This window comes from Choloepus didactylus, chromosome 2 (genome assembly GCF_015220235.1).
Source record: "Choloepus didactylus isolate mChoDid1 chromosome 2, mChoDid1.pri, whole genome shotgun sequence".
Taxonomy (NCBI): Eukaryota; Metazoa; Chordata; class Mammalia; order Pilosa; family Megalonychidae; genus Choloepus; species Choloepus didactylus.
This window is the reverse complement of record NC_051308.1, coordinates 220687034-220702950: the sequence shown is the minus strand read 5'-3', so window position 1 is coordinate 220702950 and position 15917 is coordinate 220687034. Positions and strand designations below refer to the sequence as shown.

The 15917-nt window shown below is 42.2% G+C and overlaps 1 protein-coding gene across 9 annotated transcripts in view; it reads left to right on the top strand.

Moving 5' to 3' along the window:
• PTPRU (protein tyrosine phosphatase receptor type U) overlaps nucleotides 1–15917 on the top strand; it is a 99496-nt gene that overhangs the window by 69038 nt on the left and 14541 nt on the right. For 6 of the 9 annotated variants that reach the window (XM_037827935.1, XM_037827933.1, XM_037827939.1 and 3 more), the window contains 4 exons: nucleotides 10689–10879; nucleotides 11567–11642; nucleotides 12126–12202; nucleotides 13927–13944. In XM_037827935.1, coding sequence (XP_037683863.1) covers nucleotides 10689–10879; nucleotides 11567–11642; nucleotides 12126–12202; nucleotides 13927–13944 — 362 coding nt within the window. The remainder of the gene's footprint in view (nucleotides 1–10688; nucleotides 10880–11566; nucleotides 11643–12125; nucleotides 12203–13926; nucleotides 13945–15917) is intronic. The other 3 variants (XM_037827942.1, XM_037827937.1, XM_037827936.1) reach the window with 1 other exon arrangement.

Sequence of the window (15917 nt, the reverse complement as noted above, 5' to 3'; positions counted from 1 at the left end):
TCTCCCTGGCAACGCAGAATATGACTCCCGAGGATGAATGTGGACCCGGCATTGTGGGACTGAGAGTATCTTCTTGACCAAAACGGGGATGCAAAATGAGACGAAATAGTTTCAGTGGCTGAGAGATTTCAAATGGAGTCAACAGGTCACTCTGGTGGACTTTCTTATGCACTATATAGATAACACCTCTTAGGTTTTAATGTATTGGAATAGCTAGAAGTAAATACCTGAAACTACCAAACTCCAACCCAGCAGTCTGGATTCCTGAAGACAATTATATAATAATGTAGATTACAAGGGGTGACAGTGTGATTGTGAAGACCTTGTGGATCACACCCCCTTTATCTAGTGTATGGATGAGTAGAAAAATGGGGATAAAAACTAAAGGACAAATGGGGTGGGATGGGGGGATGATTTGGGTGTTGTTTTTTCACTTTTATTTTGTATTCTTGTTCTGGTTCTTTCTGATGTAAGGAAAATGTTCAGAGATAGATTGTGGTGATGAACGCATAACTATGTTATCATACTGTGGACAGTGGATTGTATACCATGGATGATTGTATGGTGTGTGAATGTATTTCAATAAAACTGAATTTAATAATAAAAAAAAAAGGATTAGGGCACGAAAGACAAGCATTTTGTAGAAAATTTTATACATACACACACACGTAAATTTTACTCCTGTAACAATAAAACATGGCTTGAAAGATTAAAAAAAAAAAAAAGGAGTTCATCAGGCTGAAAGCAGAGTACCTGTTCTGGGTTGCTAATGCTGCCATTATGGAAAATACCAGAAATGGATTGGATTTTATAAAGGGGATTTATTAGGTTACAAAGTTACAGTTCTAAGGCCATAGAAATGTCCAGATTAAGGCATCAACAAGATAATACCTTCACTGATGGCATCCAGATCACTTCTGTCGGCTTGGAAGGCACATGGCTGGCATCTGCTGGTCCTTTGCTGCTGGGTTGTGTTTCAAAATGGCTTTCTCCAAAATGTCTCTGGGCTTCTGTCTTCACTCCTCTCTCTCAGCTCCTGTGTGTCCTTGTTTCTTTCTTTGAGGACATTTCTCTCTAAGCATCTGGGTGTCCTTTCTTAACTTCTCTAGGGCAAATTCTGGGCTTCTTCTCTTAGCTTAGTATTTTCAAACATCTTTCTGACTGCATCTCCAAGCATCTCCAAGCATCAGCAAGTGTCTGGATCTGCTTCAACTCTCAGCTCTCTTAAAGGACTCCAGTGAACCAATTAAGACCCACCTGCATGGGCGGGGTCCACAACTCCATGGAAATAATTTATTCAGAGGTTCCACCTTAATCAACAGATTAATCAGTCTGCCCCCACAAGATTTCATTAAAGAACATGGCTTTTCTGGGGGACATAATATATCCAAACCAGTGCAGTATCCTAGACAGTGAATCAAAGTCATAAAAAGAAAAAGACTTCTAGTTAAGGTAACTATGTGGGTAATTATAAATGCCAGAAGTATTGTATTATATTTTTTGGTATGTAACACCAATTTTTATTTCCTATAGATTCTAAAATGCAAATGCTTAAAAAGTTATGATAAATCTATGGTTTTGCATGTACAATGTATAAAGATATAATTTGTAACAAGTGTAACAAAAAGATGGGGTATAGAGGGATATAGGAACAGTATGTGCGTTTGCTATTGAAGTTAAGCTGGTATTATATTAAATGTGATTGTTATAGATTTATTGTATTAAATTTAAGCTTCACAGTAAACCAAAGAAAATATATGAAAAATATATAAGGAAAGAAATGAGAAGGACTCAAAATGGTACAATACAAAAACCACATAAACATGAAAGTAGTGATTAACAGAAGAATTGAGGGACAGAAAGGGAATAAGGCTAACAAAGACCAAATACAAAACTGGCAAAAGAAAGTCCTGAATTGTCAGTATTTACTTTAAATGTAAATGGTTTAAAATTTCCAGTCAAAAGGCAGAGATTTGGCAGAATGCATAAGAAAGCTTGACCCAACAATATGCTGTTGGAAAAAAATATACCATGCAAGAATGGAAAAAAATATACCATGCAAATATTAAGAAACAGAGAGCTATGTTAGCTTTATTAATATCAGATAAAATAGACTTTAAGTCAAAAACTGTAAGAGGAACAAAGAAGGAACAAAGAAGGACACTATAAACTGATAAAGGGGTCAATTTAACATGGAGATAAAGCAATTTTATATATATATATATATATCACTTAACTGCAGAGCCCCAAAATACATGAAGCAAATACAGTTTTGTATTAGTACTAGGAGACTTCAATATACCACTTTCAATAATGCAAACTATGTATCAATATAAAATCAATAAGGAAATAGTAGACTTAAACAACATTATGAAATAACTAAATCTAGCAGACATATATAGAACATTTCACCCAACAGCAGCAGAATATACATTCTTCTCTAGTGCACATGGATCATTCTCCAGGATAGACCATACGTTAAAACATAAAATTAGTCTCAGTAAATTAAAAAATACTGAAATCACACAATGAATCTTTGCTGACCACAATGGAATAAAGCTAGAAATCAATAGCAGAGGGCAATGGGAAAATTCACAAATGTGAATATTAAACAACATACACTTAAACAACTTCTTTCAAAGAAGAAGTCACAAGGGAAATTATTAAGAAATATTTTGAGGCAAATGAAAACAAAAGTAAAACATACCAAATCAGAGACCTAACCTCACAACTGGAAGATCTAGAATAAGAAGAGCAAACTACTCCCAAAATGAACAGAAGTAAGGAAATAAACATTAGAGCAGACATAAAGTCGACACTCCTTTTCAACATGAACAGGTTAGGGTGGTCACTGACTAGACATCCCTGTAGATCGGGAAAGTGATTAAACTAGAGGAAGGGTAGCAACAGACAAGATGGAATTTAACAAAAGATTATGAATACTGAATCTTTATATAATTTTCTTTTTCTTGGTTGCTAGGTGTATCAGTTTGTATATATTATGTCCCCCAGAAAAAGCCATGTTCTTTGATGCAGTCTTATGGGGGCAGACATGTTAGTGGGGATTAAGTTCAAAGGTTTGGATTAGGATGTTTCTGTGGAGATGTGCCCCACCCAATTGTGGGTGATGACTCTGATTGGATAATTTCCATGGAGGTGTTACCCCACCCATTCAGGGTGGGTCTGAATTAAATCACTGGAGCAATCTAAATGAGCTGACAAACAGAAGGAACTCAGTGTAGCTGAGAGTGACATTTTGAAGAGGAGCTTTTCCTCATAAAGGACTCCAGTAAAAAGATCAAGACCTACCTTGAATGGGGTGGCCCACATCTCAGTTGAAATAACCTAATCAAAAAGTCCCACACACAAAAAGTCCCACACACAGTAAATCTGCACCCACAGGAATGGATTTAAAGAACATGGCCTTTTCTGGGGTACATAACAGCTTCAAGCCTGTGAAAAACACCAGCTGACATCATATTCAATGGTGAAAGATTTAAAGCTTTCCCACTGAGATCAGGAACAAGACAAGGATGTCCTGTCACCACTGTGATTCAACATTGACTGGAAGTTCTAGCTAGAGCAATAAGGCAGGAGAAAAAAATAAAAGGCATCCAAATTGGAATTGAAGAAGTAAAACTTTCCCTATTTGCAGATGAGATGGTCCTATAAAGAGAAAATCCTTTAAAATTCACAGCAAAGCCACTGGAGCTAATAAATGAATTCATCAAAGTTGTGGGGCACAAGATCAATGCACAAAATCAGTAGTGTTTCTGTACATTATTAATGAACAATCTGAAGAGGAAATGAAAAAAGATTCCATTTAGTATAGTAACTAAGAGAATCAAATATCTAGAAATAAATTTAACCAAGGAAAATAAAGTTCTTAAACATGGGAAACTATAAAACATTGCCAAAGGAAATCAAAGAAGAATAAGTAAATAGAAGGACATTCTGTGCTCATGGATTGGAAGACTAAATATTATTAAGATGTCAATTCCATCCAAATTGACTTATGGGTTCAACACAATCACAATCAAAGGTCCAATAGCCTTCTTTGCAGAAATGGAAAAGTCAATCTTTAAATTGATGTCGAAGGGTTAGGGTCCTGAATAGCCAGAACTATCTTGAGAAAGAAGAACGAAGTTGGAGGGTTGAAACTTCCTGATTTTAAAACCTATTACAGAGCTACAGTAATCAAAACAGCATGGTACTGGCAGGAGGACTGATATATAAACCAATGAAATAAAATTGAGAGTTCAGAAATAAACCCTCACATCTATGGCCAGTTGATTTTTGACAAGGGTGCCTAGTCCACTAAAATGAGGGAAAAAAAAGTCTCTTCAACAAATGGTGCTAGGAAAACTGGATATCTGTAGGCAAAACAATGAAGGTGGAACCCTATTTCACACCACATACAAAAATTAACTCAAAATGTGTCAAAGACCTAAATATTAAACTAAAACTATAAAATTCCTAGAAGAAAACATAGGAAAGCATCTTCAGGACCTTGTGTTAGGCATTGGTTTCTTAGACTTTACACCAAAAGAAAGAAGTAGATAAATGGGACTTCATCAAATGAAATACTTTTGTGCATCATAGGATTTCTTCATGAAAGTAAAAGGACAATTTACATAATGGGAAAAATGTTTGGAAACCATATATCCAATAAGGGTTTAATATCCAGCATATATAAAGAAATCCTACACCTCAACCTCAAAAAGACAAACAACCCAATTAATAAATGGGAAAAAGACTGGAGTAGACATTTCTCAAAAGAAGATACACAAATGGCCAAAAAACGTATCATTAGACATTGGGGAGATGAAAATCGTACCAGAATGAGATCCCATTGCACACACAGAGCATGGGTACTATTAATAAAATGGAAAATAACAAGTGCTGGACAGCATGTGGAGACATAGGAACACTTGCTCATCATTGGTGGGAGTGTAAAATGGTGCAGCCACTGCGGAAAATGGTTTGGCAGTTCCTCAGATAGTTAAGCATAGAATTACCATATGACCCAGTATTCCCACATCTAGGTGTATACCCCAAAGAATGGAAAGCAGAAAGTCGAACAGATATTTTTACAGTGATATTCATAGTGGCATTGTTCACAACTGCTTAAAGATGGAATTAACCCAAGTGTCCATCAACAGATGAATGCGTAAGCAAATTATGGGTTATACATAATAAAATACTATTCAGCCATAAATAGAAATGAAATTCGGATACATGCAACACCATGACTGAACTTTGAAGATATCTTGTTGATTGAAATAACAGACACATACAGTGTTTTCTCAATGATATGAAATAATTAGAAGCAAACTCATAGAGTCAGAAACTAGAATGCAGGTTACCAAGGGATGGTATGGGAATAGGGACTAAATACCTAATGGTATAGAGTTTCTTTTTGGGTGAAAGAAAGTTTTAGTAATGGATGGTGGTGATGGTAGCACAAAATTGTGAATGTAATTAAGAGCACTGAGTTATATATTTGAATATGTTCAAAAGGGGAAATTTTAGGTTTTAATATGTTACTAGAGTAAAAATTTAAAAAAATCATAGGATTTGCAGCACAAATAGTGAACCCTAATGTTACATTAATAGTATAATCTTAATAATATTGTTTCGTCAATTGTAACAAAAGTACCACATTAATGCAAAACATTAATGTTAGGAAACCTATGCATATGAGGGCAGTATATTGGAACTCTGCATTTTCTGCATGATTCTTCTGTAAACCCAAAAGGTCTCTACTTAAAAAGAAAGGCAGCTTCTAGGACCCATTCCCACCTCTCCTGCTTTCCCCCACCCTAACCATCCTATTGGAGTTGGCCTACTTTGTCTTTAAAACTCAGCTATCTGTCTTTGCATCTTAGGTCCATTTGACCCCATCCCCTTCCTCTTTTGCATTGTTCATTTAATTTGCAGTTTTTGTTCTAGTAATATAAGAAACATTTATTGAGTACCTACTATATGCCTGACACTGGGAATACAGATGAGTTTTTTTTCACTCATTCATTTATCCACTCCCTCATTCATTCATTCAGTAATTTTATTCTTTTATGTTTAACTGTTGTCTGGCCATTATCCTTACTATGCTGATTCAGATAGTTCTGTCTGTTTACAAATAAACAAAAGTACAAATAAGCAGCTGGGCAAATAAAGGAAAGAGAAAAATCACAAGGGAAAATAGCAAAAGTTTTAAACTGAATGGTAATGAAAACAAAATATATCAACGATTTGTGGGATACAGGTAAATGCTGCTTTGAGGGAAATTTAAAGTTTCAATGCTTGCATCAGAAAAAAAGAAAGATTTAAAATCAATTATTGCAGCTTTCACCTTAAGTAGTGGAAAAAAGAAGAGCAAATTAAACCCAAAATAAGAATGAAGGAAATAATAAATATAAGAGCAGAAGTAAATTTAATAGAATATGGACAGGCAATAGAGAAAATCAAAGAAACAAAAGCAGAATCCTTGAAAAGACCAATAAAATTGATAAACTCTTAGCAAGAATAATGAAGAAAAGAGAGAAACCCAAATTACTATTGTCAAGAATGAAGAGGAGATATTATTATAGATCCTATGGGCATCAAAAGGATAATAAGGGAATATTATGAACAATTTTTTATCAATAAATTTGACAACTTAGATAAAATTGAATTCTATCAAACATTTAAGGATGATCTAGTTCCAAGCTTACACAAACTCTGAGCAAATAAAGAAGGAACACTTCCTGTCATTTTATGAAGCTAGTATTATCTTGATTCCTAAAGCACAGACAAAAAATTGCAAGTAAAAGAAAACTACAGATTAATATTCCCATGAACACAGAAAATTTATTAAGAAAACATTAGCAAATATATCATGATCAGGTGGGATTTATTCCAGGAATTCAAGGTTAGTTTAATATTAAAAAACTCAATTAATATAATTCACCAAGTTGTCAGAATAAAGGAAAAAACATATGACTACCTCACTTGATACAGAAAACATTTGAAAATTTAAAAACCCATTATAATTAAAAACAAAAATTCTGGCAAACCAGGACTTCCTCGATCTGATAAGAGGCATCTACAAAAAACAGTTAACATCTTATTTAATGGTGAAAGACTGAATGCTTTCCCCCTAAGATTGGGAACAAGGCTATGTTGTTTGCCGCCAACATTTCTATTCAATATTGTACCAGATGTCCCAATCAGAGCAATGAGGTTAAACAACAGAAAAACACTATAAAGGAAGAAGTAATATTGTATTTATTTTCAAGTGACATGATTCTTTTGTAGAAAATTCTACTAATCTACAAACAGGCAACTAAGAAGTGAATTTACCAATGTCACAGGATACAAGGTCAATATACAAAAGTCTATTCTATTTTATAAGAAACAATTGGACAATGCAATAACAATACCATTGACAGTAGCGTCCAAAACTGCAAAATGCTTAGAGACAAATTTATCAAAATATGTGTAATACTTGTGCACTGAAAGAAATTAAAGCTGACTTAAATAAATGGAAAATTTACTGTATTCCTCATGGAAAATTCAGTTTTAGTAGGGTGTTAATTCTCCTCAAATTGATATGTTCAATGCAGTCCCAAGCAAAATCCCAACTGGCTTTTCTTGTGGAAATTGACAAGCTAATTTTTAAACTTGTATGAAAATGCAGACTTTTTAGAGTAGGTAGAACAATTTTAAGAAAGAACAAAGTTGGAGGGCCAAATGCTGTACGGTAATGCTGCCGTGTGCATTGTGATGTTGGTGTAAGGAGAGACACTGATCCATGGAACAGAATAGAGAACCTAGTAATAGACCCTCACATATATGGTTAATTGACTTTCAAATAAGGTTCTAAGGGGGATAAGACAGTCTTTTCAACAAATGGTGCTGGACAAACTGTATATCCAAATGGAAAAAAATTGAATCTCAACCATACCTCACCTCATAAACAGAAATTAACTTGAAATGGATTGTAGACTTAAATGTAGACATTAAAATGATAAAACTTCTAGTAGAAAACATACATAGAAGAAAATTTCATGATCTGCTGCTAGGCAAAGATTTCTGAGCTAGGCCACATACAGCACAAATCATGACCAAAAAAAAAAATATGTATATCTGACATAGACTTGTGACTTGCATCTGGAATATGTAAAGAACTCTTACAGTTAAGTAATAAGAGAACCCAATTTAAAAATGGGCAATAGATTGGAATGGATGCTTCACAAAACAAGATATATGAATGGTCAGTAAGCACCTGGAAAGATGCTCAAAATCACTAGTTATCAGGAAAATGCAAATTAAAACTGTAATGAGATACCACCCCACACCCTACTAGAATGTGTTTAATTAAATAGACTGATTTTATTACATGTTGATCAGGAGGAGGGGCAAGTGGAACTCTCTTATATTGTTAGTGGAAGTGTTAATGGCCGTGGAAGACTGTTCAGAAGTTTCTTATAAACATACACTTACTCTGTGACCCATCAGCAATTCCACTGCCAGGTATTCACCAAAGACTTGTACATAAACGTTTGTAGTGGCATCGTTCATCATAGCCCAAACCTGGAAGCAGCCAAAATGCTCAACAGGAGAATGATAAGGAAATGTGGTCTATTCATGCAATAGAATACTACTAAGTGATAAAAAGCAACAAACTATTAATAACAACATGGCTGATCTGAAAAACATGCTGAGTTGTATAGAATGACATAAAAATCTGCATACTGTGTTATTCCATTTACATGACATTCTGGAAAAGGCAAAACTAGTCTGTAGTGACAGTAGAGTGGGCGTGGAACTGATTGCAAAGGGATAAGAGGAAACTTTGGGAAATAAGAGGCATTCTATATTATAGTTGTGGTTATTGGGGCATATAACTCATTGAACTTCATATTTCGAATGGATTTATTTTATTTTTATGTAAATCATGCTTCAATTAAGTAGATTAAGTAATTAAAGGAGTGAGCTAGTTGGGGGGTCTACCTTCCTTTCATTGCTGTCTGTCAATCTTACACCCATGATGGGTAATATCATGCTTCTTTTATATGAATCTTTCTATGGTAATCTTCTATAAATCATTAAATACATTCCTGCCAGGGAATCCCATCCTGAGCCACCATATGGGTGAACATTCCTCAGCAACATTTCAGCATTGCCAGGAAGGTCCACCCTGTGTTAAAAACATCTTATAGGCCAGCTATCCGGTTAATATTGCCTGACTTTCCTCCTTTTTTTTTTTTTTTTTTTTAATTGTATAGGCTTTATTGCAGTCTGAAGGGCAAATATTCCGGGGAAGCATAACATGTCATAACATAAAGTTATGACTATATTCCTGTACAATGACAAAGTGCTTTCTCAAAGACTGTCTCATTTAACCTACCCTCTAGGCCTATGAAGAGGCCTGGCTTTTGTCATTCACCCGCCATACCCCAAGGTCCTGGTCAGAGACCAGCTTGGGTCCTGGCCAGGAGTGTGTTTGCATTTTGGAGAGCTCAGCAGGAAGTCTGTCCTTTTGATCTTGTGTTCATTCTGTCAGTTAGTCATTAAGTGGGAATGAATTATGGGCCAGGTTCTCCTTCTCACAGACCTCTCAGATCAGGGGTGAGACATCTGGGGTGTCACAGAGGAGATAATGGGATACTCCTGGAACCAGGGGAACCTTAGGAGGGTCATTTTGGCTGAGCCATGAAGGATGTGTAGGAGTTCACCAGGCCAAAAAGAAGGGTGTTCTTGGCAGAGGAAACAGTGTGCAAAGGCCCAGATAAGTGAGAGGCAAGCACCCAGACCCCGCTGGGGGTCCCCCGCTGATCCCTGCCAGCTCAGGCCTGAGTAGAGAACAGGTGTGAGAAATCCTGAGGGTTGGGCTTGAATAAGCCCCTTGCAGCCTTACCCAGGATAGGAGGAGGGAAATGAGTGTTGAACAACTAAGTGTGTGGGAGTGTGTGTCTGAAGGGGGTTGTGCCTGGGGGCTGTTTTCTCATCCTCGGGACCTGATCATGGGGTCCAGGGTGGCATGTCTGTGAGAGGCTGACCGGAAGAGCCAGGGGAGCGGGGCGGGCCTGGGGGTGGGGTGGGGGTGGGTGGGGGGGGTAGGGGTGAGGATAGTGTTCCCGGGAGGGCGTGCGGAGACTCTGAACCTCTTGCCCGGTTCCCCTGATCGGCCGAGTCCGCTGCACAGGCTGACAATGGAAATGCTTGCACAGGAGAAACGCCTCTATTCAGGTGGCTCGCGCTAATCTGCAGAGGCGGTGGCGGCAGCAGCTAATTTCGGGATTTGTCTGAATGGGGGTAATTGCTGGGAGTTGCCAGTGTTCCAGGTTGTTCCGTGGAAGAGAGGGAGGGGGCAGGGGCGGCTGTCGCGGGCTCTGCTCAGCACTGCCCCCTGCTGGCAGCGCGGTGACGCCTCAGCGGGGTGACGCCCCCGCTGGGGAGAGCGGGAGGGAGGGAGGGTGTCCGGGGATCCCGGCACAGCAGCGCTGAGGGCCCCAGAGGTCATGTGACCTGACGCACAAGGGAAGGGACGTGCCCAGGGTCACGCAGGTGGGCCTGGCCAGGCTGCTCGGCTCCAGCGAACAAGGCGGCCACCCTCCCACTGGCGGTGCTTCCTTTCCTCCCTCGCCCGGAGTGCAAGAGAGGTTCCCCAGGCTGTGTGTCAGGACCGCTTTCTCTGACCGCAGGAGACCAGCGCGGCGGCGGAGTCACCGAGGCCAGCAGCCTCCTGGGGGGCTCTCCGCGGCGGCCGTGTGGCCGGAAGGGCTCCCCCTACCACACGGGGCAGCTGCACCCTGCGGTGCGCGTGGCCGACCTGCTGCAGCACATCAACCAGATGAAGACGGCCGAGGGCTACGGCTTCAAGGAGGAGTATGAGGTGTGTGCCTGGCCCCGCAGAACTACTGCCGGGGCCCCTGCCCTGGTCCTCTCAGGGGGATCCTGGCTCTGGCAACCATCATCCCAGCCCTGGTTGGACCTTAACTCGGACAGTCCCCAATTAACCGTTTTCGTCTTAATTTGCACCTTCATCCTAATCCCAGACTGACCTGCAGTCTTACTCTTGTCCTAACCTTGATTTATAAACTGATCTTGAATCTCTTCCCAGTGTCCATCTGGATCCTGATATCATGATTTTTAGCCCTAATCTGAACCTGACCTCTGACACTGACCTCTAACCTAACCCACTCTGACTTTGACCCTGATCCTTATCCTAAGCCCTGTTTGAACTTGGATTTCAATCCTATTCTACCTCCATCTGGACTCTGACTGGACTCTTATCCAATAATGTTAATCTGACCCTGACCTTTACTTTTCTCCTGACCCTCATTCTAAAATTTCTCTGAACTCTGACCCTATTGTTCCCTCTTCTCAATTCCCTCCTCCCACACTGCTTGGTTTTGAACCAGGTCCCTACTGATAGAGGGCTCCAAACCCAGCCACCCAGACCTACCTTGGCTACACCCCATCCTGCCGTATCATCCAGCTGAGGGAAGGGGTCTGATGAATTGGGAGTGGGTGGGGGTTGGTTTCCTTGTCTACTGACTACCACTTTCTCTTCCTGCAGAGTTTCTTTGAAGGCTGGGATGCCACGAAGAAGAAAGAAAAGCTCAAGGGCGGTTGCCAGGAGCCTGTGCCTGCCTGTGAGTCCTGGGGAAGGGCCTGGGGCTTGGGGGTTGGGGTATTGGGGGTAGGACACAGCCAGAATGAGCTTAGGTCTGTCTCAGAGATGATAGTAGAACTGGCCACCCACTATGTAGCAGTATTGAGTGCCTACTCAGCAGGTCCCTGTGCTGAGACTGATTCACCCATTATCTCATGTGTTCGTTTCAGTAACCCTATGAGATGGGGAATGTTATCGCCCCCATTTTACAGATGAGGAAACTGAGACTTGGAAGATTAAGGCCCCTGCCCAAGGTCTCACAGCTAATAACTGCCTGAGCAGCCTACCACCTCGTGCCTCCTTGAGTCCACAGTCCAGACCCTAACTCCTGGCCTCGCCTGCCTCCTGTGGTGCCCCAAGCTTACAGCTGACCGTAAGCCTCTAGGCCTCCAGCAGCCTTCCCTGACTACCCCAGCCCTGGGCTCCCCAGTTCAGCTCCTGGCCACCTGCTCTGTGTTTACAGATGATCGGCACCGAGTGAAACTCCACCCGATGCTGGGAGACCCCGATGCCGACTACATTAATGCCAACTACATAGATGTGAGTGCCTCACCCTGTCATTTCTGCAGTTTCTGGCCACACCCCGAGTTCCTGTTGTACGTAGGATCTGACCTCACCTTACCCACTCCCGGCTCACTGTCCAGGCAGGGCAGAAACCTGTCAGGAGATAAGCAGAGATTCAAAGGGCTGAGTTCTGAGCACCCCCATGTACTGCAGTCAGTGCTGGGGAACTCAGAGGAGGGGCAGGGCACGGTGGGCTGGAGCCATCAGAGAAGGCTTCCTGCAGGCTGGAGTCAGCCTGGGAGATGGGCTGGGGTGGGGCTGCGGGTGGGGTCTTTAAGTAAAGCAGAAAGAAGAGAAGAGGTCAGACGGGTGGGCTTAAAGGTGAGGCAGGAGCCCCTCTGGATGAGGGGCCAAGAGGCTTGGAGAGTGGGATTCCCCTGATCCACAGTGAGCTGAAGAGGTAGGCAGGGGCTGGATTGTGAAGGCCTCGAATGGCAGGTCTAAGTAGTTTGGACTTTTTTCTAGGGGCACCAGGGAGTTATTAAAGTATTTTAACAGGTTTATTGAGCATGTACAATGTGCTAAGCACTTTATACCCAATATGTCATTTTATATAATCCCATCAACAACCCCGTGAGGCAGTTAGCATCATGACCTCACTTTGCAGATGAGGAGACTGGGCTCACTGAGGTGAAGCAGTTTGTCCAGGACACACAGCTAGTGAGTCATGCAGAAGGGACTCAAACCTTAGCCTGTCTGTGACTCCCAAGCCTTTCTGTTAATTACTAGGCTGTCCTGCCATCCACCACAGTGGCTGGATCTGGCTGGATCAGAGGGACGGGCCATAGACAGGGCCAATAGCCAGGAGGCCTAATCTTGGGGGTCAAGAAGAGGTAACATGTCTACTCTCCAAGACTGGAGGAGGGGTGAGATGCAACAGGGCCCAGGGACCCTGCGCAGACCTCTACCCCACCCCCCAAAAAAAACCAAGCTTGGGAGAGACTCATTTTTTCATTTATCAGATGTATTTTGGGCACCTGGCCTGTGCCAGGCATTGTGCTGGGCATAAGGGATACAGCAGCAGTGGGCAGCACAGACACAGCCCCTGCTTCCCGTGAATGTGTATATTCTGGTGGGGGAGAAAGATAAACCTATATACAAATAAAATAATTTCTGATAAGATGGGAAAACACAGGCCAGAAATGTCACATAGTAAGTTAGTGGAAGAGCCAGGGTTAGTCATGGCAGCCTGCGTGGAGGAAGTGGGGCTTGAGCTGGCTCTGGGTGGCTGGAGAGGAAGGGAAGGGCATTCTGCATAGGGGAAGAGCATACGCAGAGGCCTGAAGGTGGGCAGGAGGAGTAAGGCATTACCTGGTCAAGGACTCTGGAGGTGATCTACCCTCTCCCTCTTCTTCTCCGCCCCGGGGCCAGCTGTGCTGCACCATATTTCCCAGAATTCCTTACCTCCCACCTCCCATCCTCCCATCCTCTCCCTTGGCTGGGGTAAGGGCTGGGCCTGGCCTGTTGGACTTGGGGAGCTTTGGTGATAGGGACCCTCTCCTTGATATTCTCCTTGGCCCCTCCAGAGACATGCCACTACCTCCTCTCTGGCCTAGCCTGGCCCACCTGTCTCTGCTCTGCCTCCCCTGCTCGCATCGCCCATTATTCTGGCCACCCCTGTGCTCCGTCCATCTCCATCTGCCTCTGGCCTAACATCTGTCTCTTTTGCTTTATACTGTTCCCTCACTGGAATCATTAAGATTCGGATAAACCGAGAAGTAAGTATCTCTCTCCCCTTTTCCTCCGCCTCCTGTCTGTCTGAGTGTCTGTACCTCGGACTCTCTCACAGTCTCTGGCTGTTTTTCTCTCTCTCTCCCCACCCCCACCTCCACTTGTGTGCCCAACACCAACTTGTCCATTTCAGCAGCCTGGCCAGGGGCCACCCAGGGCTGAAGACTTGGCAGTATCCCTGTTGTAAGCAGTCCCCTCCCATCCTCCACTGCCTTGAGACAGGGCAGCCGGGTTGGGGGGTGCTTTCCCAGGCTCCATTCTGCACTGGCCCAGCCACCACCTCTGTCACCTTTGTCCCCAGCCCCAGCATTCGGACGGGTCCTCGTTAGCTGCACCTTCTGCAGGGCCCGGGGAGGGGGTGGGGCACAGGGGAAGTTGCCCTGGGTGGCCCTGTCTCTTCTGCGTAGGGATCACGGTCTTCAAGGAAGCAAGGACAGCCCTGGGGCAGTCCCCCGAAAACTAGTTTCCCTAATGCTCAAATCTCCTCCTGATCAGTTTGCTTGAAACGCAACCCCAACTACTTTGCCCTCCATTTAGACCTAATTAGAAATATTTGGGGGGGTGGGGGGGTGGCGGTGTGTGGGTAATCTGTCTTTTTTTAAAATTTTGCCATCTTTTTGGCCTTAAAAAAAACCTAATTCATCTAAGGATCCTCTGATTTGATTTTTAATAGATATATATCATTTCCATGATATTTGATGACTGATGGGATTGTTGGCTATTTTATGGGTACTTTTGTATTTTATTTCCTTTTTTGTTTTAATAGTGTCTTTATTATTATCAGACTTTCAGACAGTATGCAGATGCCTAATATATGAGGTGAAAAGTCCCCCATAGTTGCGTCTGCCAGGGATGACGTTATGTTTCCAGAGTTGCCTCCTTAGTTTGAGTGTGCTTATACAGTTGATTTGTAAAGTTCTCAAATTTAAAGGGAATATTAGGCTCATGGAATGCAATGGATATATCCAGTGCTAGTGACCCTGTTAGAGGGTAATGAATACATTACAGGTCATTACATTTAGACTCCTTACCTATCATTTTCCACACTCACAAAACACACTCACTCTTAAATCCCACCCACTTGGTACATTGTTGTCAGACTCTTAAGAAAGAAATACCCTTAGAAGACTTGGCTTCCTAATTCTTCAAATGCCAGTTAACAATAGTGTCATCGACTGAGCACCTGCTGTGTGCCAGACCCTTTCAAACATTGTTTAGTCTTTGCCACCCTGTTCTAGTTTGCTAATGCTGCCAGAATGCAAAACACCAGAAATGGATTGTCTTTTATAAAAGGGGGTTTATTTGGTTACACAGTTACAGTCTTAAAGCCATAAAGTATCCATCAACAAAGGGTACCTTCACTGGCGAAAGGCCATTGGCATCTGGAAAACCTCTGTTAGCTGGGAAGGCATGTGACTGGTGTCTCTTGCTCCCAGGTTGTGTTTCAAAGTGGCATTCTCCAAAATGTCTGCATCAGCTGTCTTCAAAATGTCTGTCTCAGCTCCAGCTAGCTATGAGCTCCTTCTGTCTGAGCTTATACAGTGCTCCAGTAAACTAAACAAAGCCCATGCTGAATGGGTGGGGCCACGCCTCCATGGAAATTATCCAGTCCGAGTTATCACCTACAGTTGGGTGGGTCACATCTCCACGGACACTGAACCGATAGGTTCCAACCCAATTCACACTAATACATCTGCCCCCACAAGAATGCATTAAAGAATATGGCTTTTTTCTGGGGGACATAAATATACAATCCAGCACACACCCTCTGTGAGGTAGGTACCATATTTACCCATTGGACAGATGGGAAAGTTGAGGCTTAGAGAAGTCACTTGCTGAAGTCCGTGCGGTTGTTGATTGGCGGAGCAGGGCTTCAGACCCTTATGGTAGACTGGTGGGTCGCTCCCTTTGGGGAGCATCAGAATGCCCCAGGGGTCTTGCCCATAGTGCAGGTGCTCAA